This window comes from Chrysochloris asiatica, unplaced genomic scaffold (assembly GCF_000296735.1).
Source record: "Chrysochloris asiatica unplaced genomic scaffold, ChrAsi1.0 scaffold00007, whole genome shotgun sequence".
Lineage (NCBI taxonomy): Eukaryota > Metazoa > Chordata > Mammalia > Afrosoricida > Chrysochloridae > Chrysochloris > Chrysochloris asiatica.
Genome location: NW_006408525.1, coordinates 21,125,960 through 21,153,515, shown reverse-complemented (window position 1 = coordinate 21,153,515; position 27,556 = coordinate 21,125,960). Strand labels below are relative to the sequence as shown.

The following is a 27,556-nucleotide window of genomic DNA, read 5'->3' as shown; positions in this document are numbered from 1 at the left end:
CCTTCTCTCCACACTCTGTACTCATCCTTGGCGAGCTGACACATGCTGAAGTTTCTATCCCACCTACAGACCAGTATCTCCCTCCCAAAACCAGCTCTCCAGTCCTGACCTCTCCTTTAAGCTCTAGGCTCATACATTCAACACGTGATAAAATCATATGTAATTCTCAAGGCAAACTTTCTCTCAAATCTGCTTAGTTTTGCCAATCATGTCCATTTTGGTGAACCTACCTTAGTCACAGGAATCAGAAAAACCTCCTTGTCCTTACTCTATCCAATCTATTATTTTGTTAGGACAAATTTACCCCCTAGATCTCGCAAATACATAAATCCGCTCTTCTCTAGCTCTGCCACCTCCCTACTTCAAGTCCCATCATCTGTCTTCCTCCAATCTTCTTAAAATGCAAATCATGTCATCCCCTCCTACTTAAAAGTCTCTAATGGTTTTCCCATTGCTGTAAGTAGGTAAGTCCTAAAAGTAACCTCTGAGGACCCAACAGCCTTCTAGCTTGTTCTCTCACCTCTGCACCCTGTCACACTCCAACCACCCAGCCTCCCTCCTGCCTCGGGGCTTCATGTATGCAAATCCCTTCATGTTGAAAATGCTCCCTAGACTTCAAGTTGACCACTCTCATCTTTCAACTCTCACTTCAAATGCTGTTTTCTCCAGAAAGCCTTTCTGGATCCCCCTGATGAGATCAAGTCCCTACTTGTAAGCGCTCATGGCACCCTATATATTCCCTTCAAGCACTACCATGGCTTGACATTAAGTATCTGTGGGATGGCAAGGGTGCTCTCATCCCATTAGGTGCTAAATGCCATGAGGGCAAGCAAGAGTCAAGTCTGACTCACTGTGGAGTCCCAGTAACTAACACAGTCCTCAGCACACATCCAGCAGATGTATTAGTCATAAAGAAAACAGAAAGGCTGTAAAAACCCGTGTAGATGATCAGACCAAGGTAGAGGTTCTTAATCTCCTGTGGGATTGTTCATTGGCATGTTGGCCACTCAGATGCCCTTTTCAGAAGTGATGGAGCTGGGAGGATGCACTACAGGGCCATGAGTCCCTGGAATGACTTAAGATAATGTTGGATGATGTATCAGCGGGAATGCCAATAAAATGTATACTCCAATACTAGGAAGAGGCAGAAATGAAAGTGTGTTAATTTATGTCCGAGAAGAAGACTGGGTCATGTTATCAATGTCATATAGAGATTTTAAAAGGTGGTTTTTCGTTTTGTCATTAAGCTACCTAAGTACATTTTTAAATGCTGGAGACCAACAAGCAACACCAAAGCTCACAGATGTTGTAAGGTAAAACTGAAACCACATCAGGGGTGCGCTGGAGCTGGCCCACAACACTTCTCTAGAGCCAACTGCTACACTTTTAGGGATTATCAGAGTTGATTGTCAAACACAGCCATTATGAAAACTAAAATTGTATAAGCTTACAATTAAAAGCACAAGTAATAAATCCTCAAAATTCATCTCTTCCTACTTATTACATTTTATTATTACCTAAGCTCTTGAGGTTAAGATGTCTGTTGTGTTTGTATGGTGGAAATATAGATACACTGAGCTCTTCCTAATTCCATACTCAGTGAGGCCAACTTGGTAGTTTGAAATTAGCCAGGGTAAGAGTATTTCTACCATGGACATTGGAAAATGTTACAAATCAGGGCTTCCTTTTTGGGAAATGGAATGCTGTCCCTTTGGCAGCACACCATTGAACCAAACCACCAGCTCATGAAAACATTTCAAAAATCTTATGCTATGTGTTGAAGCAAATTTCTACTTGAAAGACGGACAGGTTGAAGATGTATTGAAATGTGTCTGTCTCTAGAAAATCATTCTCAAAATTGTGTAAGAGTTGAAGGTGATCATTTTCTTAAAGCTATAATTATTCTACAAACTCAACTGTAATTAGAAATATAAGCTACTAAAGTGTATGTAATATTTATGGAACATCCCATACAACATTACTTGTAGACAGAAACAACCATGTTGACTAGATTGAAACATAACGTTCTTTAGAGTGGGAGAGACTCAGTTCCGATCTTCCTGCCAAACTTCTGGAAAGCGTAATTCATTCTCCATCTACGCGTGTTTATAAACTGGCTACTGCCTCCTACGTTTGATCACAATTGCTCTAAGGTTCACCATTGATGTGTTGTTATTTAATAGCTGCTTTTCAGTCCTCACTTCTATGACCTCTGCTTTGTTTCTGTGGGCCACTCTCCTACTTCCTCCATTAAAACCTGTAGGGTAGAAATCCTACCCTCTAGCCCCGTACCAGAATAACACCATTTCTGGCACCTACTAAATGCTCAGTAATCGCCTGCTGACTTGGTAGCCTGAGTTTTCATGTTTGTGACCTTGAGCAAGTCATCTAATTTTTCTGCATGTCTGCTTTGTCAGACATGAAAAGATGAACTATGGGGGGAGGGAGGGTGTCTTGGTTTTCCTTCAAGTTTGTCAAGAGCTCATCCATCTTTACTGGTTTTGAGAGGGTTAAGGCTCTTCCCATTCCAACTAAGCATTACAAGTTGCTGCGTCTACTTTACTACCAGGCAAACTTCCACTTTCACTTGCTCTTCAAGCCTTGGAAGAGCCCTGGTGGTGTTGTGGGTTAGGTATTGGGCCACTACCCCCAAGATCGGCAGTTCAAACCCACCAGTCACTCCCCAGGAGAAAGATAAGGATGTCTGCTCAGATTTAGTCTCAAGGGAACCTATGCAGGGTCACTATGAGTCAGAATCAGCTGGACAGCAATTTGGTTTGGGGTCCTTAGGCCTAAAGTCCAAAGCTATTTCTTTGCCTTTTCTTTTTTCTTGGCTGAAGGTCAAACTGAGTGACCTTGAGGAAGTGAAGTTACATCATCATCTTCCCAAACTGACTTGGTTGAATGGAAACCATGCCAAACAAGCCCAGGATGTGTTCAGGACTCTTGCAAGAGCTGTAAACGTACCTGCGGCTACATTCCCATACTTAAGTTATGCATATTTTATCTTCATGTTTTTCCCCTAGAGTCTATCCCCTTCAACTCCTTAATCATTTCTGTTGCTTGTACTGAATTCCCACAAGTCTACATTCTTTTTTCCTAGAGCTGCAGAAATCCGAACCAAACAGTATTCCAGATGCCACTTTCCACTCCAGCATTACAGGGTTTACAGAGGGGGAGCGATCAGCACGCTAATGGCTTAGCAGCATTAAGATCCCATCAGTCAACAACATTCACGTTTCCAGTCTCATCTGGAGGTCACATCTTCCGGTTCTCCCAGCTCATTAGCCCAAATACTGATTATCCTGCATTTGCTTTCTTGCCATTGTCTCCATGAGGTGCCCACCTTTTGGGTCAAAGGGCCCAACACAGTCCAATCACCACTGAAATTAAGAGGAAAACACACTCACCTTGCACATACATGTACATGAAGAGCAGTCCAACGGTACTTACCTGGATATTAGGTTAGTCAGCAAGTCATTAGAAATGAATCTAAATGAAGTAGAGTAGAGTTCAGTGAAAAGTCATGAAATAAAGCAAACACACAGTGTCCAAGCTGATTAAAAAGACAATTCGTTATGGAAAATACGGTTGGGCTCCAGCCAAAAATTTGTGTTTGACAGAGAAACCAAAGGATCCAATCCAGTCATGTTGGGGGGATTGAGCTGTTGTTCTTTTATAGGAGCTGAAGAGCCAGAACAAAACAACAGTCAGTTTCAAAGTGCAGCTCAACTCCCCCTGTTTGTTGTTCTGCTCATAAACACACAAGCTGTTTCATCTGCACAGGCTCACACAACATGGAGACCCCACAATGGGGATGATACCAGATTTATACATGAGTATGCAGAGCAGTGGTCAAGTCAGACCTCTTCTGACCTAAGAAAGGACCTGGATTTAAAAAACAGAAACAAAAACAAAAGAGGACGCTCTTTGAGATGTAAAAAGCCAGCAGCCTCACTAGTGACAAGGAAAAGAGAGACCTCTCTTACCCAAACTGTTTAAACCCATAAGGGGATTTGAGAGGCCTAAGAACAATGCAAATAGACTCCCAGACATATGGGGAATAGGGAATGGGGAAAAATGTCCCTGGATGGCTAGCTAGAGGGGGCTGACCCTGGGAAGGAAGGGTTGGGGGGAATGATGCCAGACTCTCTATTTGGACCTGAAATTGCAACTCCAAAGGTTCTGTGAAACTCCTTGCCTGAAATATTGTTTTGATAAATAAGCCATATCCTTGTGGAATTGAGATCTCCAACTGTTCCACTGGCACGGACATCTCTGCAGTGACAGCACATGCCCCAGATTGTGGAGTTAACTTGAATTAAATTTCAGATGTGGGGGAGCTAAGGGAGAGGGTAGTGGCAGTGGGAGACTTATGAACAGTATGCTGGGGCTCTGATGTTGTCATAACCAGATGGCTTCAACTGTATCGTTTAAAACAAAAACAAACACATCCAGAAAGAATGCAGTAATGACAGGAGCAGTGTTGGCAGCTTCACCTGCACCTGAAATCTTAATGGCTTTGTACCCACACTGCAGTCCTTGTTGGAAATTCCATAAATACTGGGAAGTCCCAGAAGAGACCTTTACCATGCCTGAAGCTAGGGGTCATGACTGCAGCCTTCCAGAGGGATATTCCCTGAACTCAAGACCCACAGTTTTCTGTGGATAAAAGAAACCCAATCTCAATCCTAGTTTGTCTTCCTAGGACCTCGAAGAATCGGCCAGGAGAGCTACATTTCCAGAGCTTTGTCCTTGCTATTCCTACAGCAAGGAAGCTTTCTCTCAAATTTCTTAGCTAAATAGTACCAGTATGGAACTTCCTTTGTAAATTCTATAACCTTCAGAACACATTACATCTGTCACTCACTAGCTGTATGACCTTCAGCTTGTCACTTGAATTTTGTGGTTGTCAAATTTGCTCATCTGTACAATGGGAAGATGCTACCAGTTACCTGTCCTACCAAACTTACCAAGCTGCTTGCTGGGAGGTTCAAATGAGCGACTATACACACAGGTTCACTGAAACCTCTGAGCAAACAACAGCTATCTGAGAAAATCTGAGTAGACTTTAGGTACCCTGATCCTTGGATCTGTTTGCTGCTCTGGAAAGCAAAGATTGAGGAGGCATATGACAGGAGCCAGAACATGGAGACTTGGGGCCTTCCTGACAAAGATGACACTTAGGAGGAAACTGGGCAGTGCAATGCAGTGGTTTCTAGAAAACAAATCCTGCCTTTGGACATACTGATAACAGACCATTTATTTTTTTGCTCTATTCTAAGGGGATAAGACAGATGGAAATTAGTAAATTTGAAAAGACTGAAGTCCACTGAAGGGAAACGGGATGTGAAAAAGATTAGGGTGCCATTTAAGGTCAAATACCAGACCACCTTGGCAGCTGGCTAGTGCATTTGTCAGGGTAACCCACTGTCCTGCCCTCCCTAACACTGCTATGGAAGGCACTGAGGCAGCCCGAGTACCCTCTCAGTGGGAATTCTGACATGAACTTTTCTGGAAACACATCGAATTAGTAACTGAACCAGTCAGGAACAATCATTTCCCTTTATTTAATCCCCACATTCATGTCCCCTTGATCTTTTTTATATTAGTTAGGTGATGGGAGATTGGGGGTTGGTTCTTAGAGTCTATGTAGACATGCTCCCTTCCATTATCTGCCCTGGCAGAGTGGAGACCGTGTGAGCTATTTAAGAAGGAGCACAAGAGACCAGAGCTCACAAAGGAAACTGGAGAGTTCTACTGTCTAGACATTTCAAACATCATCTCTGCAACCTAAAGGATCAAACTACCCTTCAAAATCCATTCAGCAAGGAACGCTGACCTAAGAGACAAGCCAGATAAATGGAACAAAAGACCACAGATACCACACAGTACAAAATAGTAATTATTTATATTTTCAAAAAGGAAAAAAAAAAAAAAAAGAAGAAGACCCTTTGCAAGTTCTCCCCTGCAGTAAGAGGGGCTAATCAGAAGGAACAGGCCTGGCTCCTATGCAGGTGGCCAGTCAGGTACAAACAGCTGAACAATCTGTGCTGGGGCTTTTCACACGGCATTAATGAACAATAAAATTTCCTTTCCTTTCATCTTCTTTTTGTTGTTTGTTTTGTATTTTTTTGTTTGTTTTTTAGAAAAAAGGGTGGGGGGAAGGAGGAGAAATAAAAGCAGAGAAAAATGCCAAAAAACATTTTCCACAATATCTAAAAACAGAGACCCATACATAGTTCTTGTCAAGACAGTATGAATTCTGGCTGAATTATTTTTTCCAGTTTTCATTACCAATAAAGATTTTTGCAAAAGCCACCACATCGGACTACGCCTCCTCTTCCTGATCTAATCGCCTCCTTCCCCCTTTTGCCTTCACTTGTGGGGTTTTCATGAAAGGATAAAAGGATGTGTTCTGTTCTTGCAAACAATAAGTGCTAACAACAAGAGAGCTCTTCGGAGACTTCACTTCCAAGGTGGTGGTGAGTTTTCACGAAGACCCAGGTTTTAGCACAGCGGGAAGGACTCAAATTTGTTTCTCTCAACATAAATACTATTGGAATCCTCCACAAACTGATTTTTGAGAAATTCTGCAAAAATCTTTTCTTTTTTCCTTCTCTGTTCCTTCTCTTACAAGTAAATGTCCATGTTTTGTTTTATTCTGTTTCCTTTTTGCTCCAGGCACCTGAAGGTTTGTTCTGCTCAGTCAGATGCAGACAGCTTTCTCCGAAGTACCACCACAGAATGTCCTCGGGGCGTGACATCGAATCCCCACAGTCACACACTCCGCCAGGCCAAAGGGAACACAGTGACGCAGCAACAGGGTTTTTCATTAGACTGAACAGCCCCGAGTCCCGGGCGCTTCCCTCCCCCCACGTCCCCAGTTATTTAGTGCTGTTTGAAAAGTCTGGTGCCACGATGCAGTCTTTCCCCCACAACAGAGTAAAAGCTCCACAGATTGCGCTGTCTACCTGGTGGTCAGTGGCAGCAACAATGGCTGTTGCTTCTGGAAAAGAAATGAAGTCTTACAATAGGCAGGATCTTAGGACTGCTTCAGGCGCTTGCGTGGGGGCCCCAGAAAAGGGCACTGTGCTGAAGCCAGAGAGCGGTACGCCTCAGCCACCAAGTGGGGATGGGACACCACCATTGACTTCCACCCAGAGGTCTCCAAGACATCCGACGCATGGCTAGGAGAAATGTGGAAAGAGGGATTACAAAAGAAAGTGAGCAGCTGGTGCATTACTGAGCCACCTCGACAGCCTAATTCCTGCCCTGGTGTCTGGTGTAAAGGGTGTCAATGCAACAACACTCAGCCAGACCCTTCAGATGCCTCAGAATTGACTTCTGAGACAACATACAGACTGGTGACGGGGTTGTGGCTGTACTAACTCTGAAAAGCAGGGCTATGAGCTGCTCTATTCTCAAATACAGAAGGGTGACTGAGCCTCAGGATCTTTTCTACATTGTCATGTTCTTTATATTCACTGGTGATGCCAATAAGCCAGAACAAGGACTCCCTTAGACAGCCCTGAACTTCCATCTGGCTTGGCCATTTACAAGTCTGTAACCACAGAGCAGACCATAGCCTGAGCCTATTTAATGATCCAAAAAGAGGGGTTAACATCTAAAAAGCACCATTCAAGTGCCCAACACACATAGTGAGTACTCTCCAGAAGTCATTAATGGCCTCTTCGCACCTCTTTTTGCTTCAACTGGTAACTCCTTATACATATAGACTTATAGGGCATTATACCTTATCTTTTTCTTAGCTCTTTCTTCAGAATTGCTGTTGTGAGAACTTTACAGGGCCTGCTTCTCTCCCTGGGGTTTGCCCACCTTTCATACTACAGTATATTCCCCACCAGGCAAGGGTGTAGAACATTGCCTACTGAGAATATGGGTTGTGATCTCACTCCATCTTGGCCTGTTCAACTTATTTTAGAAAGTAATATGGCTAAATTGTCACTTAGGATAAAGGACAGGTCTATTGGCATAAACATCTCTCTCTCAGCATAGTACTTAACAACATTATCTACAAATCCTCTCTTATCTTTGCCCTATTCCATAATCTACTGTTAGATACAGTTTGCGAAAACTCATAAAAAAACTACTTTGATCCACCAGAGATCTCGAGGTCTGTTAGTAAGCTAGTGAGTGTGAAGTAAAGATTTGGAGCATGCTGCTTTTCCAGAACAGCAAGCTACCATTTTAATCAAGTCAGATCATGACAAGGAAATAAACCACTTTGCTCACCAACAGGACTGACCCATAATAGCAAAACCATTTTCTCTACTGTCAAGCGGAAGGGAAAGATGAAACTCTATACTTAACTACCAAAAGGTTAATGACGCTACTTGCCTGCTTTACTCACTAATTCAAAGTCTTTCTCATTTCTTTAGTGACTGCAACTATGCTAAAAGAACAACTTTGAAGATGCCAACTCACTAGTTGATGAAATCCACTGCCTGAGTTTTCAACTGATCTGCGCTGTGGAGGTCAGCCAGGATGAGAATTTCTGCTGCATTCTCCACGGAGAGGTTACTGCAGAGGGCATCCTCACACATGACCTTTAAACGCTCCAGGGCATACTGTAAAACACAAGCACTGTGTCAGACCAGGGGAAGCTCTGGGCAGACAGCTGCTGAGACTGTTTTCAGTAGATCTGAGTACTACCATATAACCGATACCTGAGCAGACCAGAGCAGAAATGCACGGCTCACGGAGAGGATACCACTGCAATGACAAAGCATAATCATGCAGCCAAAGGCAGCTAGAATAACCTGGGTAGCTGCTATTCAAATTCTAAAGTCTACCTATGTTGTTGTTGTTAAGTGCCATTGAGTCGGTTCTGACCCATAGCGACCCTGGATAGGGTTTCCGAGGAGCGGCTGGTGAGCTTGAACCGCCAACCTTGCAGTTCAACTGGCTTTGCAGTCTGGCACATTAACCATAGCGCCACACCAGGTCTACCCATAGATAATGGCAATGATGGAATAGACCCTCAAATTTATCCAACCCCCTGACAATGATTAAACTGATGAACATCTGAGGCAGAGTAATGCCTCAAGGTGTGGTGGTGAGGTTTAATGAACACTAACAAGTCAACAGGAAAATGACACTTTAAATTTCTGCAGTCCTGTTATTTAGAGCCATTCCAACCCTTTCTACTTATGCATTGTCACTAACCCAGCAGGATACTCCAACTGGTCCCAGCAGGCTGTGAAAAAGAGCCTGTGGTGACTTTCACCAGCATCTCCACAATCAATTGTTCCTGAATGAGGGTCAACCAAAGGCCTCCTTTTAATAGAAGAGGACAAAGGGAGCCATACTTTACTGGGGCTGAGGTTAAGATTCCCAGGGTATAAGGACAAAGCAGAAGAGACCCCAATCCAGTTTAAGTTTAAACACTTCCTATATTCTAAGTAAAGAGATTAAGTATTCTGGCAAAGGAAAGGTCTGGGTTAATGCTGGGCACATTTGATCTAGCTGATTGGTTTCGATGCCACTTGCTCGATAATATGAGATGATAAATTTACCAAGGAACTTCAATGATAAGGAAGATGGAAATAAAAACCAGAACAAAATAAAAGGTCATTAATTCACAGGAGCACAGTTTGCTTTAAGGGACTCCACAGTCGTCTTGTAGGTCCTGTCTTGAGGCCTCAGAACTCAATGACACAACAACCCCTCCAGGCAGAACCATAGCAATCAAACCAGGACAATTTTATTTTTATGAATTCTGGGAGAGGAGGCATATCTGTTGGCATTCTGATCTCCTGGAGCAAAGGAAGAAGTTTATTAGTTTTGGTGCAGCTTTAATTTTTTACATTTGAGTAACTGGAAAACAGTTTCCATGGAAAATAGGAATGTCACTAGACAAGCAAGAAATTAGGTTGCCATTTCTGTTTTAAAGGCTGGAAGAGGTTGAGTAAATGTTCCGTCTTTATACAGTGCCACACAGACTATTCCTTTTATTCTTTCTCAATACATTCTTTTAAAAGGACTTTTATTGTGAATAGCTCTGATCCCTACTGCATAATTAGACAAAAGTAGCCATTCGTGTCCCTTGGGGGACAAAGTTTTTTCTTTAATTATGCTTCTGAAAAACCTGCCTAATGGCAGTACTTACCCAAGAGATTGAAATTGTGTCTCCTAGGCCAGGCCAGTGTGTTTTGTTTTGTTTTTGGTCTAATTACACATGTCCCCAGGAGACTGGAAAAGCTCAGAAGAAGCTGTTTCAACCTCTTGGGTGAATTCTAGATGTTTAGATCCTTCCATGAAAGATTCCTTATTCTGTTTTCCTAAAGCTCTCAAGGAGGTGTAAAGGTAAAAATGTTTTCAAACAGGCATGGAGCAAAGACTGCCTAATGGGAAATTCTGAATGGAATTTGAAAATGTACCCTTCAGTTACTTTCCATTCATAAATTTAAAGCACTGCTATGATTCAGCTGTCTTATCTTTTAAAAACATTAAGTTAACACATTGTACTGAAGATAGTATCCTTGGAATGGCAATTCAGGCTGATCCCCATTCCCTGTGGATTTGGAGGAGTTGGAGTCCTGGGGTGGCGCTGTGGGTTAATGCGCCAGACTGCAAAGTCATTTGAACTACAAGGTAGGCAGTTCAAGCTCGCCAGTCGCTCCTCAGAAACCCTGTATAGGGTCGCTATGGATTGGATCCGACTCGACAGCACTTACAACAACAACAACAACCTGGCTCCCTGGCTGGCTTAGGAGCAACGACAAAAACCCAAGGAACACAGAAATCCAATGTGGCTCCACCAAAACCTGGAAAAAGTGGCTCTCCTAATACTATTTATACTTATGGGACAATCTAGAAGACAAGTAGCATAAAGGCCCAGTTCATATAAATACAATCAACTACTTCACTGAAAATCAAAGGGTAGATACGGCAGAATCCTTATGAACTCAGGTTGATAAAAAGCAGTTTTGGGTCAAGGCAAGTATGCTGAAGGGTTTACGCAGTCCCCTTCACATGTGCACATGGGGGTCGGGAAGGGGAGAGGACTGTTTAAACTCTTCAATATACTTGTCTCTCAACCGCCACCCCCAAAACAGCAAAAGCTTCCACAAGGGCAAATCTCCCCTTCCTTAACCCCACCCCCAATCTGTTTCCACAGATACATGGCCTTGGAAGGAGAACATAAGTTTCCCAAAGCGTATGTGTTATTGCTGAGTGCTGCCAACTTGGTTCTGACTCACAGCAGTCCTGCTTCCAAAAAGCAGCTGACAGGTTTGAACTGCCAACCTTAAGAGTAACAGTTTAGTACTTATCCTACAGTGCCACACCAGTACTCTAAAGTGTGTCTGTTGTTGTTAAGTGCCATCGAGTCAGTTCTGTATAGGGTTTCCAAGGAGCAGCTGGTGGGTTTGAACCACCAACTTTGTGGTTAGCAGTCCAATGCTGATCCTACAGTACCACACCAGGACTCCAGAAGTGTGTTTGGGGAACACTAAATCCCGGAGGTTATTCTTGAGATAAAGGATTCCAGAGTTAATTAAATTGAAAAAATGTTCTCTATCATATTCCTGTTTAGAAAACTCACAATGCATATTAATATATGAAAGATTCTGAGAATCAAAATCCCTATTTGACTTGGTTGCTTAAACTCAGGGGTTCACAACCCTTTCTCACTACCTACTGCCTAATGATAGCTCACCTTACATTTTGAATCACTGACTTACTATTTCATGTAAACATTCTATTTTCTTGATTCTAAAATCCACATTTCCACACTTTTAACATTTCTGAAATTGAAATGTCTAACAAAGTATGCATTTACTTTGCAGCAGTATCCCTCCCCCTCAAAAAAACTACTAATTAATCATCTTATAACACCAAAGAAATAACATCTAGATCAATAACTACTTAGATAAAAGTTGAAAATGCTAACCAGGACACTAGGTAAAATATTATTCTCTATCCAAATGTCAGTATTATCTTCATCTTTAATTTCACTGTAGTGAAATTTGAGATAGGAACGAGAAAAGAGGTGAATTTCCAATTTATCTTCTGGTTCCATAGTTAGGGGGACCATAGAATTTATCATCCAAAGCAAGGTACTTTTGAGAATAAAAATTTACAACAAACGTAAACCAGGATTGTGCTGACCAAACGAGTATATATGCTCATCACAGTGTACAACACAGAAGCCAGGTAGCCATGGAGTCACAGGTCACACTAACCCCTAGTGACATGAATACTTTTCAATTCTTACCTTGTCAGCAGCTGCCAGCAAATCATCAGCCATTTTGTCAAGGTTCGGGGCCTTCCCCGTGTAGATGAAGCACATCATTTCCTTAAAAACTTCAGGCTCCACATCATTGATTTCAACCCGATTCTAGGCCAAAAAAAACTAAAAAATGAAACATCCCAACAGAACAAAATCCCTAAACTGTTTTCATGATTTAAAGGTCTGGTGAGGCTTAGGTCATTTACAACCTAACATGAGACTGGGCTTGCTGGTTGGAAAGAGACTGGAAGAATCAAAGACTATGGCACTCAACCATCCTTCAGGTCTGAAACGGAATTCGCCCTTGTGGCCCAATTTTCAGCCAAGCGGTAGATGGGTAGATGGGTAGATGGGAGGACAACAATAGTACTAAGGTATGCTCACCAAGGAATGGTCAACCATTCAAGACAAAAGTTCAGCAGGGTTGGGAAGGAGGGTGGAATGGAAAGAACCACAGGGGAGAAGCGGTACAGCTGTTGTCACACTCAGGGGTTGCAATCATTGAGATGAAACAAAGTATATGATTTGTTGGGTGTAAAACTAATGATCTGCTCTGTAAAACCTCACTCAATTCACAACAAAAAGTTTCAAAGGAAAAAAAAAAAGAAGAAGAAGAAGAAAACCTAACATGAATGGAAAATTTCCTGTTGCCCTACTTGATTTTAATAGCTTTCCCCCATCGTACGTATCACTTTTGTTTTCTCAAATAAAACAGCAAGACAAGTATAACTTTGATTCTTCACCTTCCTTTTCCTGAATTTTCTGCATAGAAACACATGACTAATACCCTTCCACAAAACTGTTTAGATGATTGGCCTGGAGACTAACTGAGATCACTTAAGCTAGCTAGACTCACTCATGCAGACCACTCTCTCAGTCTCAAAAGGTGTCGGATTCAGGGAACTGCACCATTTAAATAACACACTAAGGTAAAGAGAATCAGGGAAGTAAGTCTGCTGCAAAATTGGCAAATCATCTGAATCGAGGCACCTGGCTAATAAAAAGACATGTCTCCATTCTATTACATACCTTTTTGCTCTCCTCCATTTCATGTTCAAACATGGCACTAAAAACTGGAGAACGAGCTACAAAGTGAAAGAAGAACAGAAACAGACAGGGTTAGCACACTGGAACCTCTTGGCTCTTCCAAGTTAGGATGTTATGATGAAGCGGTCATTTTTTCCCCCAGCATTCATGCTACAGGAAAGAGTCTCACCCTCAAATTACTACCAGAATTATAAAACTCCTTTCTTCTTATATTACCAGTACGTGAATAATTACAATGCTTAAGGGAAAAACAAACACACACTACTTTCAAAATAATTTTCTATTAACTCTGTTTCAACAATTCATGTTTCAAGGAAGTTACTTAAATTACCTATGTTGTATGACAACATATCCTCTTGGTAGATTTGGGGATTCAAATGGCAGTCTCTTCATAGTCTAAGCAGGGTGTTCCAATCGCTGAGCTTTTTCCTGCAACAATGATCCTACCCTTTCTTCACCTTTGGGGACCACACAGAAAGGTGGTCATGAACTAGGCTCTGTGATACCCACTTCTAGACCAAAGGCATTTGTAAGCTGTCTGTCTGTTCTTCAAAGCTGTATGTTCTCAATATGGACAACTGTCATCCCCAAAGGAGACGGAAAAGAACCCTAGATACTGAAATGTAGCCTTCCAAAGCTCAACCCTACCTAACAAAATTGTATTCCTTAGTTTTTAATTTCTCTCATTAAGGAGAATGTAAATTTAGTTTTTCTCCCTAGGGGGATAGTAATGAAAAAGGTTGAAAAATATAGCTCTGAGCTGTGTCCACTTTAGTCTAATGAACACTATGAAAAACAGGTACGCTTAATTTCAACCACGAAGAAATAAAATGGTTAGAAACTAAAGAAATTTCATGCTGTCCAATAAATCAAGGGTTTGGCTGAAAGTTGAGACTACCAACCTCTACCTCAGAGGAGGAACAGATGGAATATGCAGAGCCAACTGGGATTTTTGGCCTATAGTTTATGTGAGCTTATTTTAGCTTTGCCATTTTCTAGCCATGTATTCTGTGGCATAACACTTAGCCCTCAAAGTCTTGATATTTTAATCTTTATCAAAAAGAAAGGCTATAGAATATATAGCACTAAATATAATACAAGAGAAAATGAAGAGTAAAGAGCTAGTACTTTTTATAAAGATGGAAGAATCTGAAGCAACAGATACACTGTAGGGAGTGGTTGCTGGTAGCCAGCAGTTGATGCTGTGGGACTAGACAGAATCCACTAGGGAAAATAAGTAGAGCGAAAAGAGGACTGAAGCAGAGCCTTAGGGAACACCAATGCTTACAGAGACAGATGAAGAAAAGAGGACAGAAATCAGGAGAGAGGAGTCAAATAATACATGAACTAAAGAGTCCCTCAAATTTAGGAACCAGTAGTCATGTAACTTTGGAAAAGTGCACCTTGGTGGCACGAAGGTGAACTGAGGATAGGTAGAGGAAGGAAGTGAGACAGTGAATGTGCTGCTAACTCAAGAAACTTAGCTCTGAAAGGAAAATGAAAAAACTAGACGGAGAAATCTAAGTCTGTTTACAAGCTGAAGTGTGAAGAGGCAATAAGAGAGAGATGTTGAAGATACTAGATAACAAGAGTATTAAGTGGTAGAGTAAGGTTTCTGAGACGGGAAGATGAAATACAAAAAAGGAGAAAAACAAACAGTTTGCTTTAGACACAAGAAAGAACCTCTTTACCTGAGAACACAGGGAATGAAAGGGAAGAGGGAATTCTTAAAGAAGGGCCTTTGTATTCTTTTGGAAGTAGTAGGCAAGGTCATCTTTTAGGAGTTAAAGACAGGGGTTAAGCGAAAGTGGCAAAAGTTTGAAATATGTTATTGTAGAGACAGTACTGAGGGTCTCGCTAAGCCCAGAGAGTTAATGACATCCTTTAGCATTACATAATAGTGTCTGGTTGAGAGACAGGGAGGAAAGATGGTTAGTGTGTAGCATATTGGGGCTTTACCAAGTATATACACATTTTGGAACGATAGAGCTGAGGGTCTTGGTAAGAAATTGGTTGCCCTGATTTATGCAGTTTCCTATGTCCATTGGTCTGGACAGAGTTTGTCACTGACTACTATCCTTGCTTCTAGAGTTAAAGCCAATCCTTCCTTATGATTTCCCTCCTCTCTATCAGTCTTTCTGGTCTTAAAGATCAAAAGCATATTAGAACAATACCTGATGACCCTCCAACTCACTTTTATATAAGTCTTCTAATGTTTTTGTATCAGAGAACCAAGTCGCTCACGGTTGGGGACGTGGCTTGGTGAGTTAGTCTTGAATCCAGATTCCTATTCATTTACATGAGAAGGCTTCAAAAAGTTTATGGAAAAATTTCATTATCTTTTCATTCTATTTTCCACAAACTTTTTGAAGCCCGCTTGCGTGTGTCCTGATATCTTCTCCAGACAGCTGTTTGGACATCAACTTCCTACGCACAAAGGCATTTGACATCATCATCCATTCCTCAGAAACAGGAAAACCAGAACAAACATTTCTATGGAGAGCAGCCTTACAGCCATTTGGTTTTTCCTTGTTTCATCAAACCTAAACTTCCCATGAATAATACTAACCTGCTAAGATAGCTTTATGAGCCTGGAATTCCTGACCAGCAACACACAAACAGCAGTCAGTGAACCGGGAATTCTCCCACAGTCCTCCTAATTCATCTGCCAATCGGCATTCTGGTACTTTCACCATATTCATGGTATTCTGACCAGAAATGTTGACGGAGTCTTGCACCACACTCACCTGTGAAAGATAAGGAAACAGACCAATGCTTCTGTTATCAGGAGGAGCGATGAAAAGCTTTCTACTCGACTTCTACCTCATTGCTATAGCACATTCATATATTAACGACAATCATATTCTCTTGAAAAACCTCCCCACTAGATCAAATCATTTTCAATCTATCTCAATCATACTTGTTGCTATTGTTATATGCCATCAAGTCAGTACTGACTTATAGCGACCTTATACACAAGAGAATGAAACACTACCCGGTCCTGCCACCCAACTCACAATCGTTACTAAGTTTGAGCCCATTGCTGCTAGGACTGTGCCAATCCATCCTGTTGGAGGGGTTGTCTTCCTCTTTTTCACTGACCCTCCACTTTACCATGAATGATGTCCTTCTTCAGGGACTGGTCCTTCTTGATAATATGTCCGAAGTATGAGAGATGAAGTCTGGCCATCCTCACTTCTAAGGAGCATTCTGGCTCTATGTACTTCTTCCAATATATATATATATATTTTTGGTGCTTTTGGCAGTCCATGGTACTTTTAATATTCTTCTCTAACACCATAACTCAAAAGCATTAATTTTTCCATAGTCTTCTTTATTCACTGTCTTAACTTTCACAGGCATATGGGGTTACTGAAAATACCATGGCTTAGATCAGGCACATCTTAATGCTCAAACTGACATCTTTGCTATAACACTTTAAAGAGGTCTTGTGCAGATTTGCTAATATAATACATCATGTGATTTTGTGACTGCTGCTTCCATGAGTGTTGATGGTTGATCTAAGCAAAATGAAGTCTTTGACAACTTCAATCTTTTCTCCATTTATCTTGATGTTATTAATTGATACAGTGGTGAGGATTTTTGTTTTCTTTACATTGAGGGGCAACTCATACCAAAGACTGTGCCTATGATCTTCATCAAATAAGTATTTTAGGTCCTATTCCCTTTCAGCCAGCAACTTTGTATCATCTGCATATTGCAGGTTGTTAATGAGTCTTCCTCCAATACTGATGCCACATAATTCATACATTCCAACTTCTCAAATTATTTGCTAAGTTAGTATGGTAAAAGAATACAACCATGGCACACACCTTTCCTAATTTTAAACCATTCAGTGTTCCCTTGTTCTGTTTGAATGACTGACTTTTGGTCTATATACAGATTCCTCATGAACATAATTAAGTGTTCTGGAATACTCATTTTTTTGCAATGTTGTCCATAGCTTGTCATGAGCCACACTACCAAAAGCCTTTGCATAGTCAATAAAGCACAGGTAAAAACATCTTTCTGGTATTCTCTGTTTTTAGCCACGATCCATCTGACATCAGCAGTGACATACTTCATTACACTTCCTCATCTGAATCTGGCTTGAGCATCTGGCAGTATTTTGTCAATGAACTGTCACAGTTATTATCTTGAGCAAAATTTTACTTCCATGTGATATTAATGATAGTGTCTGATTTCCACATTCCATTGGGTCACCTCTCTACGGAATGGGCACAAATATAGATCTATCCGATCAGCAGCCAGGACTTCCAAATTTATTGAACATAGATGAGTGAGTACCTCCAGTGCCTTATCAATTACCGAAAGATTTCAATTTGTATTTCATCAGTTCCTGGAGCCTTGTTCTTTGCCAATGCCATCAGTGCATCTTGGACTTCTTCCTTCAGTATCAGTGGCTCATGATCTTATGCTACCTCTTGAAATGGTTGAACACTAACATTTCTTTTTGGTACAGTGACTCTTGTGTATTCCTTCCATCTTCTTTTGATGATTTCTGTATCATTAAAAATTTTGCTCATAGAATCCTTCAATATTGCAAGTTCACGCTTGAATTTTTTTCTTCAGTTACCTCAGCTTGAGAAATGCTGAGTGTGTTTCTTTTGGTTTTCTAACTCCGGGTCTTTGCACATTTCATTATAATATTTGACTTTGTCTTCTGGAGCTGCTCCATTTTCTGTTCAGGTCTTTTACCTATTCATTTCTTTCATTTGCTTTAGCATCTCTAAACTTTAGCAAGTTCCAGAGTCTCTTCTGACATCCATTTTGGCCTTTTCCTTCTTGTCTTTTTAATGACCTTTTGCTTTCTCCCTGTATGATGTTCTTGATGTCATCCCACAATTCTTCTGGTCTTCAATCATTAGTGTCTAATGCATCAAATCCATTCTTGAGGTGGTCTCTAAATTCAGGTGGGATATGTTCAAGGTCATATTTCGGCTCTCATGGGCTTGTTTTAATTTTCTTCAGTTTCAGCCTGAACATGCTTATAAGTAATTAATGGTCTGTTCCACAGTTTCCCTTGGCCTTGTTTTGGCTGATGATATGGAGTTTTTCTACTGTCTCTTTCCACAGATGCAGTCAATTTGATTTCTGTGTATTCCATCTGATGAAGTCCCTATGTGTAATTGTCTTTTATGTTGTTAAAAAAAAAAAGGTATTTGCAGGGAAGAAGTCATTGGTCTAGCAAAATTCTATCATGTCATCTCCAGCACAGTTTCTATCACCAAGATTATACTTTCCAACTACTGATCCTTCCTCTTTGTTTCCAACCTTTGCATTCCAATCACCAGTAATTATTGATATATCCGATTGATTGCATTTTTGAGCCATTTCAGACTTACGAAGTTGGTAGAATTCTTCAATTTCATCATCATTGGCTTTACTGGTTAATGCATAAATTTGATTAACAGGTGTATTTAACTGGTCTCCCTTGAAAGCAGGTAGGTATTATCCTATCACAGAGAGCATTGTACTTCAAGATAGACCTTGTAATGTTCTTTTTGATGACGAATGCGACACCATTTCTCTTTAATTAGTCATTGCCGGCATGGTAAATCATGTGATTGTCAGTTTCAAAATGGCCGATACCAGTCCATTTCAGCTCACTAATGTGATATTGGTGTTTATGCATTCCATTTCATTTTTGACAATTTCCAATTTTCCCTGATTCATACTTCATATATTCCATGTTCCAATTATTAACGGATGTTTACAGCTGTTTCTCCTTATTTTGAGTTGTGCCCCATGAGCAAATGAAGGTCCTGAAAGTTTGTGTCAATACGGTCAAGTTCTATTTTGAGGAGACAGCTCTCCCCCAGTTGTATTTTGAGTGCCTTCCAACCGGAGGGGCTCATCTTCTGGCACTAAATCTGACACTATTCTGGTGCTGAATGTGTTTCACTGCTATTCATAAGGTTTTCAGTGGCTAAACATTCAGAAATAGTCCGCTTCTCCTTCTTCCTAGTATGTCTTAAGTCTGGACACTCAGCTGAAATCTGTCCACCATCAGGGGGGACTCTGCTGGTATTTAAAACACCGGTGGCATACTTTCTGAGATTATAAATCTTTATAAGAGTAGCCTCATCTTTCTCCTGTAGAGTAGCTGGTTAGCTTGAACTCTGGATCTTGTGGTTAAGCAGGCCAGTACTTAGCCTACAGAGTCACCATACTCCTCTTGTCTTCTGTAAGACCTCTAATTTGGTCTAGCCACTTTCTCACATTAACACTCACGTCTTTGACATGATATTAACACCAAAGGTAGAAATTGCCTGTTCCCAGATATAGCTTCAAAACATTGATTTTTTAAAAAGGAAAAGACCACTTAAATCTAACTTTTTTATAAAGAAAAGCAGGAATGTCCTGGGATGGCATTGTGAAGGGAATGGAAAATGCTTTTGGCGCTGGGTTCTTAGTTTGAATTAAACCAGGCTGACAAGAGTCCAAAGTCATTAATGCACTTGATGGCAATTTAGTAGACTGAGTGAAATGAATTGGCAAGAGCTAGGGTGGATTTCACATAATCAAACTGTGGTTACCACTGTCCCCTCTGCTGCTTAGAAGCATATTTGGTTTTGAGACAGACCCAAAGGTAGTGCCTCCTCTCCGTGGATTTAGACAAGAATGCAGTAGGAGGAGAATGCAGCTTTACTGTCTGTGCCAGGCTTGTTCTGTAGAATTGAAGATGCCTCAAGTCTCCAGAGTTCTGAGTGTCTGGCACCTCTTACCAACATTAAATATGCTTAATTAAAAATAAATTTTAAATGGCATTCACAAATGAGTCTTCTGAGCCCCAACTTTAAACTTAGAAACGGATTGTTTTCCCCTACAAATGATGATTGGTAAAACGAGACCATTTTGAGAAAAACTGAAGATATTTTTTAATGCCTATAGAGTTGACTATGGAGACTCATTCAGAATGGAAGTGATAAAGATGACGTGACTGTGACATTTATGTCATCTCATAAATGACTCTAAAAATGTCTCAGGAAGGTTGTATAACCCACTGAACTGCAAGTTGTAAGAGGGCCTTATTTTTAAAGTCAGTTCCTTTTCTTAAAAAAGAAAATTTCAGTAAAGACTAAAAATTATACTAATTCCTGAACATTTTTCTAAATATAAAAAATTTAAGTAAAATCAATGATAATATATGTATTTTGACTTCTACATAATTAAAACAACCACGAAACAAATAAAAACTCTGCATGTAGTGACATATAACAACACTAGTTCTAATAGCAAACAAGTAGCAACAACCCAAATGCCCATCAATAGAATGAATAACTGTGTATATTCACACAACACACTAATATATAACATTAAAAGTTGAATGAACCACAGCTATATCCACAACATGAATTTTACAATGTGAAAAAGGAGTCCTGCTATGGTGCTGTGGGTTAATGTGTTGGACTGCAAGGTTGGTTTGAACAGCAAGGTGGGTGGTTCAAGCCCACCAGCTGCTTCTTGGAAACCCTACACAGGGTCTCTATGAGTCAGAACAAATTCAACAGCACTTAACAGCAACAACATGAAACAAGCAAGTCCTAGATGACTACGGGTAATGCTGTGGGGTTAATGCACTAGACTGCGAAGTCGTTTGAACCACAAGATGGGTAGTTCAAGCTCATCAGCCTTTCCTTGGAAACCCTATACAGAGTCACTGTGGGTCAGAACTGACTTAATGTCACTAAACCACAACAGATGACTACATACATACATACTACTATGACACCATTTTTACAAAGCTCAAAAACAAGCAAATCTAAAGAACATAGTGTTTAAGCATATAAACAATTAAAAAAAAAATGGTAACAGAAAAATAAAAGCACTTATTGTCATTCTCTGAATATGATCTAAGGTTAGGGAAAATCATGTATATAGGTTGTTTTTGTTGGTGGTGTACCATCGAATCAGTTTCGACTCATAGTGACCCTGTATAGGATTTCCAAGGCTGTAAATCTTGGCCTCATCTTTCTCCTGAGGAGCAGCTGGTAAACTCAAATCACAGACCTTGTGGTTTGCAGTTCCAGTGCTTATCACATGGCGCCACCATGCTCCATAAAAAAAAAATATATATATATACATACACACACACACATACAGGTTAGTTCCAAGCTATGGGTAGCAGGTTTCCTACATTATGAAACCATAATGTTACATATTAAGTTGCCATTTTTATAAATCAATAACAATCACATTTACTTTCATATAGTTCAACCTAATGCAGCCAAATAATACAATTTTTTAAAAGTAAGATATGAATAGATCCACTTATTTAAAATTTGTTAAAAATACATCTCTCCAGGTTATTTGACAAGAGAATGGATATCTTGAAAGCGCTCTCTCTGGGAAATAGAGCATTTCCCAAATTTCAACTGAATTGCAACATCACAAAGAGGCACCGGAATCTTCTACCTGTCAAAGGCCTATACTCATACAGTGAAGTTGGAATACATGCATCTTCATCACTAAGAGCTGCTTGTTGTTACGTATAAATACTTGGAAAGAAGGGTCAATTGAAGCTGAAACATTTCATGAAGATCTCCTACAGTTCAATTATTAGAAAGAAACTTAAAAGTGCACTTTAAACATGCTTGCTTTCTCTCTCTCTCTTCCATTACCGAAGTAAATGCCCTCTGTCAAGAAAACTTGGTTGTGCCCGTGCTTCCATGGGTGAGTGGCAGTCAGCTCCACTTAGTGTAATGCAGTGGACAGAGATGGAAAGTGGAGAGCCGACATGGCCCTGAGCCTCATTTGCTGCACAATGTTAGAAGAATTACCTGACCTCCCCAGGCACTGACTGCTTCTCCCCCCGTAACATGAAGGGAACCGAATTAACCTAGCTCAAAGGATTGCGGTAAGACACAACTCAGAGAATGCTTTGAAAATGCTTTCAAATAAGTCAACTGAGTAATATCAGCCTAGAAGAATTTTGACATTACCTAATAGACAAAAGCATAGCCATTTTATCACTGAGAATTGAAAGTTAACCAAGTAAGGCACATTACAACACCCATTTGGCATTTTCAGAGTTTTCAATCTAATTTCATTTAAACATTCATTAACAGTTGCCATTCTTAAGTGCTGTGGAGTTGATACTGACTCATAGCAACCCTGTACAAGGTTCTGAAGAGCAGCTGGTGGGTTTTAACGATCGATCTTGAGGTTAGCAGGTCCAGTGCTGATCCTACAGCACCACACAAGGACTCCTCATTAACAGTGGTGGTGGTGGTGTGTGTAATACTACTGAAATAAAGCCCAAACACAAATATGGGGTTCTCAGCTTTCACCTTAACGTTCCCTTGTTCGGCCTTTGGGAACAACAAAAACCAACAACAATCCAAGAAACGATTTATTGCATCAGGATAAGACAGAAGTGCCTGAGCCAAAGGCTAAGCGAAAAATGGGGTTGTTGTTGTTAAGTGCCATCAAACCAGTTCTGACTCATAGCGACCCTGCACAGGGTTTCTGTGGGTTTGAACTGCTGACCTTATGGTTGGTATTCCAGTGCTTATCTACAGTGTCACACATGAACTGTGAGGAATGAGGCAATGGGGTCTAATATTCATAACCTGAATTGGTATGAGGGCATAAACTTCACTTAAATCAACTCCAACTCACAGCCACCTTGTACAGCAGAGGAGAACTGCTCCCATCAGGTTCTCGAGGCTGTAAATCTTTACAGGAGCAGACAGCCTCATCTTCCTCCCATGGAGAGGACAGTGGGTTTAATATGCTGACTTTATGATTAATAGCCCAGCACGTAAGTCATTATACCACCAGGGCTACTTACTTAGCAACTTCACAAATACCTCTAACTAATAAAGAAAATGGAGCTCCAGTGTGACGCTGTTGGTTAATGCACCGGAATGTAAAGTCTACTTTGAACTGGGAGGCCTGCGGTTCAAGTTCACCAGCTGCTCCTTGGAAACCCTATACAGGGTCGCTATGGGTCAGAACCTGACTCGACAGCACTTAACAACAACAACAAGATAAGAAAACACTAATCAAACCAATAATAAATACAAGCTATAAATTTATAAAAATCCCTTTGATAGGAAGGAAACAACAGGTCAAAGGGATAGAATTTGGATGATCTAGAACAAAGGATACTCTAGCTTTGAAAAGTGCTAAGAACTTAGATGATCTGCAGACAGTTTTAAAAACCCACACATTCAATACACACCCCCACGCAATCGTCTTGCAATGCTGAAAGCTACTAAGTCCACAGAGAGCCTTGGAACAGAAATGAGTCTCACTAGGCACAAGCCCAAGTATGAGAAGCAACACTCAGCACCTGTGGCCAACAGAGAAGTGTGAGAGGAACAGATGGCACACCTGGTTCGATGGTAAAAAAAACCGATGGCATCAGCAGAACCAAGCAGACGTTTCCCTGTTCAACATCTCCTCGTTTCCAAAGTGTCATCTCACTTCCCTTCTAAGTCAGTAAGGCAAATCTAAATTTAACCACAGGACTTCTCCTGAGAGAATTTCATATGGGGAAGCGGAGGCAGAGCGAGCTGGAACTTGGCCACGGGCTTGACCACAGGATAAGAGATTGCCAAATGAGGGACAGACCAATTGGTTTCCAAATCAAGAATGTCAATATAAGGGTTAGAGCAGCTGGAATGGATTTGGGAAGGAGCATATGAGAAAAAGCTGGATGCAAAAATGCTGCAAGAAAGACTATAGCATTGCCTAAAGACACCAAATACAAAAAATGGAATAGGAGCAATATTTAGAGGAACAGTTCCTTCATAGAAAAATTTGAAGACTGGCCTTCATTCCAATAGAAATGAGCATTTTCCACCATTTTTAACTCTTTCTGAAATATAGGTGTCTATGAGTCCTGGTGTGGCACTGATGGATAAGCACTGGACTGCTACCACAAGGCCGGCAGTTCAAACCTATCAGTCACGCCTCGGAAACCCTATACAGGGTCAAAACTGACTCGACAGCATGTGATAATTATAGGATCTCTGTCAGTCAGAATCAACTCAACAAGTTAGGGTTTGGTATGTGATAGTTAAAATTAAAACTGATAGTCTGTGCCAATTTATATTAATAGCTAACATTCTCATATCTTCACTTGGGCAAATTCAGTGTGATCTGTGACCAGTTGGACTTAATATGAAATTTAAATTTCAAGTTCATCAGATACAAAACAACTGCAACATTCAGGCAGAGATGCCCTCATTCTAGTCATTTCCTTTTTTTTTTTGTTTAACTTAACATTTAAAAAGGAAGCTATTAAGCAAATCATATTTTATGTGTTCAATATGCTGCTTTAATAAACATGTTCCCAATATTTTCAGATCATCAGCTACTATTCTGTTGAAATTATTGTGTGTCAGAAAAAAGCAGCCAGATACTGCTGGTCAGGTCCTCTCTGCACAAGAGTGAGCTTCCTAAGGCACATTTTCCCTGCTGCACAGGGGGGACATGCCTTTACACCTGTCAGGAAGTCATTGTGTGAGCCTACTAGTTCACAGCACACACATTTTACTGGGAGCTGGGAAACTTGCCTGCACTCTCTCCCCATGAAAGGACAGTGGTTAGTCTCACGTGGTCAGGCTGCCCAGGAAGTGGTTCCTCAACCATACCATGTCCCAAATGGATAGCGGTTTCACTCATTTCTTATACTGTAAGTTTATAAGTGGTATTAGTATGACTGATTAGTATAAACTCATTAAAGAAACCAATTTCTAACTCACTAATCAGTTTGAAAGGAGTTCTGGTAGCAAATCGGGCTGCGAACCGCAAGGTCAGCAGTTCGAAACTACCAGTGTTTCACGGGAGAAAGACGAGGCTTTCTGCTCCCGCAAAGATTTACAGCCTCGGAAACCCTGTTCAGGGTCGTTAAGAGTCAGAACCAACTCCACGGCACAGAACAACAATAACAATCAGTTTGAAAATTTTACTTCAGGGCTTCTCCTTGGTAATTTTGGGTTATAAAGCTTAGTATAACCTTAATTCATAAATGGTTTTCACTTCCTATTTCACAATTATTCCAGCACAACAAACTATCAGCACTCAAATCCTGATAAGCATGATCTAGTTAAAAAAATGAAGAGGAAAGTAATGAATAGTCAAACACACACAGACTTCACACTAAAGCAGGAGCCAGAAAGTGGCAGGAATCAATATGCATATCCAGTTGCAGTCCATTCTCTACAGCCGGAGACGACACTCCTTATGAATGCTCTCTGAAATACCCACAGTGAAAAAGTCAGACTCCTGACCCAGCAACTTAAACACTCATATATGCCAACATAGTACACAATTGCTGCAGGATCAGCACTGGACTGAGAACAACATGGTTGAAAGTTTGAACCCACCAGCTGCTTGCTCCTCAGAAATCCTGTATAGGGTCGCATCAGAATTGACTCGATGGCACTTAACAACAACAACAGCAAACAGAATGGTGAGATGCCCAACAACCTTGAAATCAAGAGGCATAAATAACATTTGTGTAGCATAACCCCACTTGGGAATTTTCCTCACTCTCCATCCCTGTTACAATTACATCTACTGGTACCTGTCAGGTCTGGGAATTGCTAGTCTCGCAACAGGGTAGAAGGACTCACCTCACAGAAGAGGGTAAGCTTGTCATCAGGGAGAAGCCCGTTGGCCTCATCCAAGAGAAAATCTCTACGGATGAATTTTTTGAATCCCCAGTCCTTTCCTTGCACAAATCTATATGCCCGTTGACTCTCTAGGGTGAAAAATAAAATAAGTCATACTTAGGGCTACTCAAAAAGCAGATCAAATCCACAACTTGCCAATGTATGAAAGTGATGGATGTGAAGGTAAAGAGACAAATAGAGAGGAGAACATTTACCCATAGCTTTGGTTTCTTCTCCCTTGGCATTCAGGATGGAGAATTTGAATTTTGCCCGAACTTCACTCTTTGGACAGCTGACCAGTAACAGGTAAAGTGACAGGTAATCTTTGCTTTCTTCATCTAACCCTTTTGGGTTTACTCGCAAACACCTGCCCAAAATAGATAATAATAATAAGAAGAAGAAGAAGACAAAGAAGTGTATTAAAAGAATCCATGTTTTACAGGCTCATGAGGTGACAGGATGGAATGACAGGATGGAAATGGAACATCAAATGTTTCAAAAAAAAATCCCAGTTCCCAACCCAGATTCTGATTCCATAGAATGACACTCAGGAGCAACTTTTCAAGTCACCCTTTAAAAAGTAAACACCAAAAATAAAGGGACATTCTAGAACACTCTAAATCTCATCTTTATTTCCTCAGTCTCCCAAATCACTCACCTCTTTTCACCCTTAAAATACTTTAGAATTCTATCTAGTCTTGCTCTACATATTCTAATCCTCAGTCTCAGAGAAGGCAGTCCTAAATTTGTTGGGACTATAGAGAAATCTAAACAACAGCAACAAAAAAAATGTCACATGTGCTCCTTAATATCACACCTTGGGAGGGAAAAGGCATTCTTTAAGTTGTATGTGAGTGGAATGCAATGTTTTACATTTTAAGATTAAAGGAGGCAGTAGAGTAAAAGTACATAACAGAGGTAAATCTCATGATACAACACAGAGTTCTAAACAGGGTCAGAGTTGACAATCTGTTACTGATGAATCAAAACAAAATTCAGATAGAACTGAATAAGCTCAACTAAGTAAGCTGTGTCAATAACAACTTTATGTGATTCAGACACTGCTTTCTTGCCAGAATTACCACACCTCTCTCAAACAGGTGGCTCAATCCAACGTCTCTCTAGGGAATCCATAAGCCTCAAAGATACATTACAAAACTACACATTGTTCAGAAGATGTGGATTTAAATACAATGCCTAAGCATAAAACTTCTCTCAACACTTGAGTACACAGCCAAGGAGATAACAAACAAGATGGTGGATCGGGTGGAAGTGCAGTAACGAGCTCCGTCAGCAACAACACAGAACACAGGACCAAGCAGGCTCAGGGGATGGTCCCAGAACTCTGAACCACCACATATAAAGGAATATTTAGAAGGTTGGAAGGTTTACAGCTAAGGGAATTTGTAGCAGAAGCAAGAAATCCATTGCTTACTAATTCAAGATGCTCAGCTGCTCCAGGAGCCGCCATCTTGGGTGAGACCAAGCAGGAGAAGGATCAGAGCAGCCACGGATGCCTGACAGAACCGTGGAGATAAAGGTGTGGACGTTCTTTTCTTTTGGTATCTGTTCATTGGTCCCTTGTGGTCTGCGCACCTCCATT

General features: G+C 40.8%; 1 protein-coding gene across 1 annotated transcript in view; it reads right to left on the bottom strand.

Annotated features, from left to right (window-relative positions):
- Positions 1-6,881: 6,881 nt before the first annotated feature.
- Positions 6,882-27,556, bottom strand: part of SPOP (speckle-type POZ protein) — a 116,758-nt gene continuing 96,083 nt past the window's right edge. The window contains exons 4-10 of the mRNA XM_006832483.1: positions 26,169-26,320; positions 25,915-26,042; positions 15,873-16,050; positions 13,286-13,341; positions 12,242-12,364; positions 8,449-8,591; positions 6,882-7,190 (exon numbers count right to left, since the gene is read on the bottom strand). Of these exons, the coding sequence (XP_006832546.1) occupies positions 7,046-7,190; positions 8,449-8,591; positions 12,242-12,364; positions 13,286-13,341; positions 15,873-16,050; positions 25,915-26,042; positions 26,169-26,320 (925 nt within the window). The 3' untranslated portion in view covers positions 6,882-7,045. The remainder of the gene's footprint in view (positions 7,191-8,448; positions 8,592-12,241; positions 12,365-13,285; positions 13,342-15,872; positions 16,051-25,914; positions 26,043-26,168; positions 26,321-27,556) is intronic.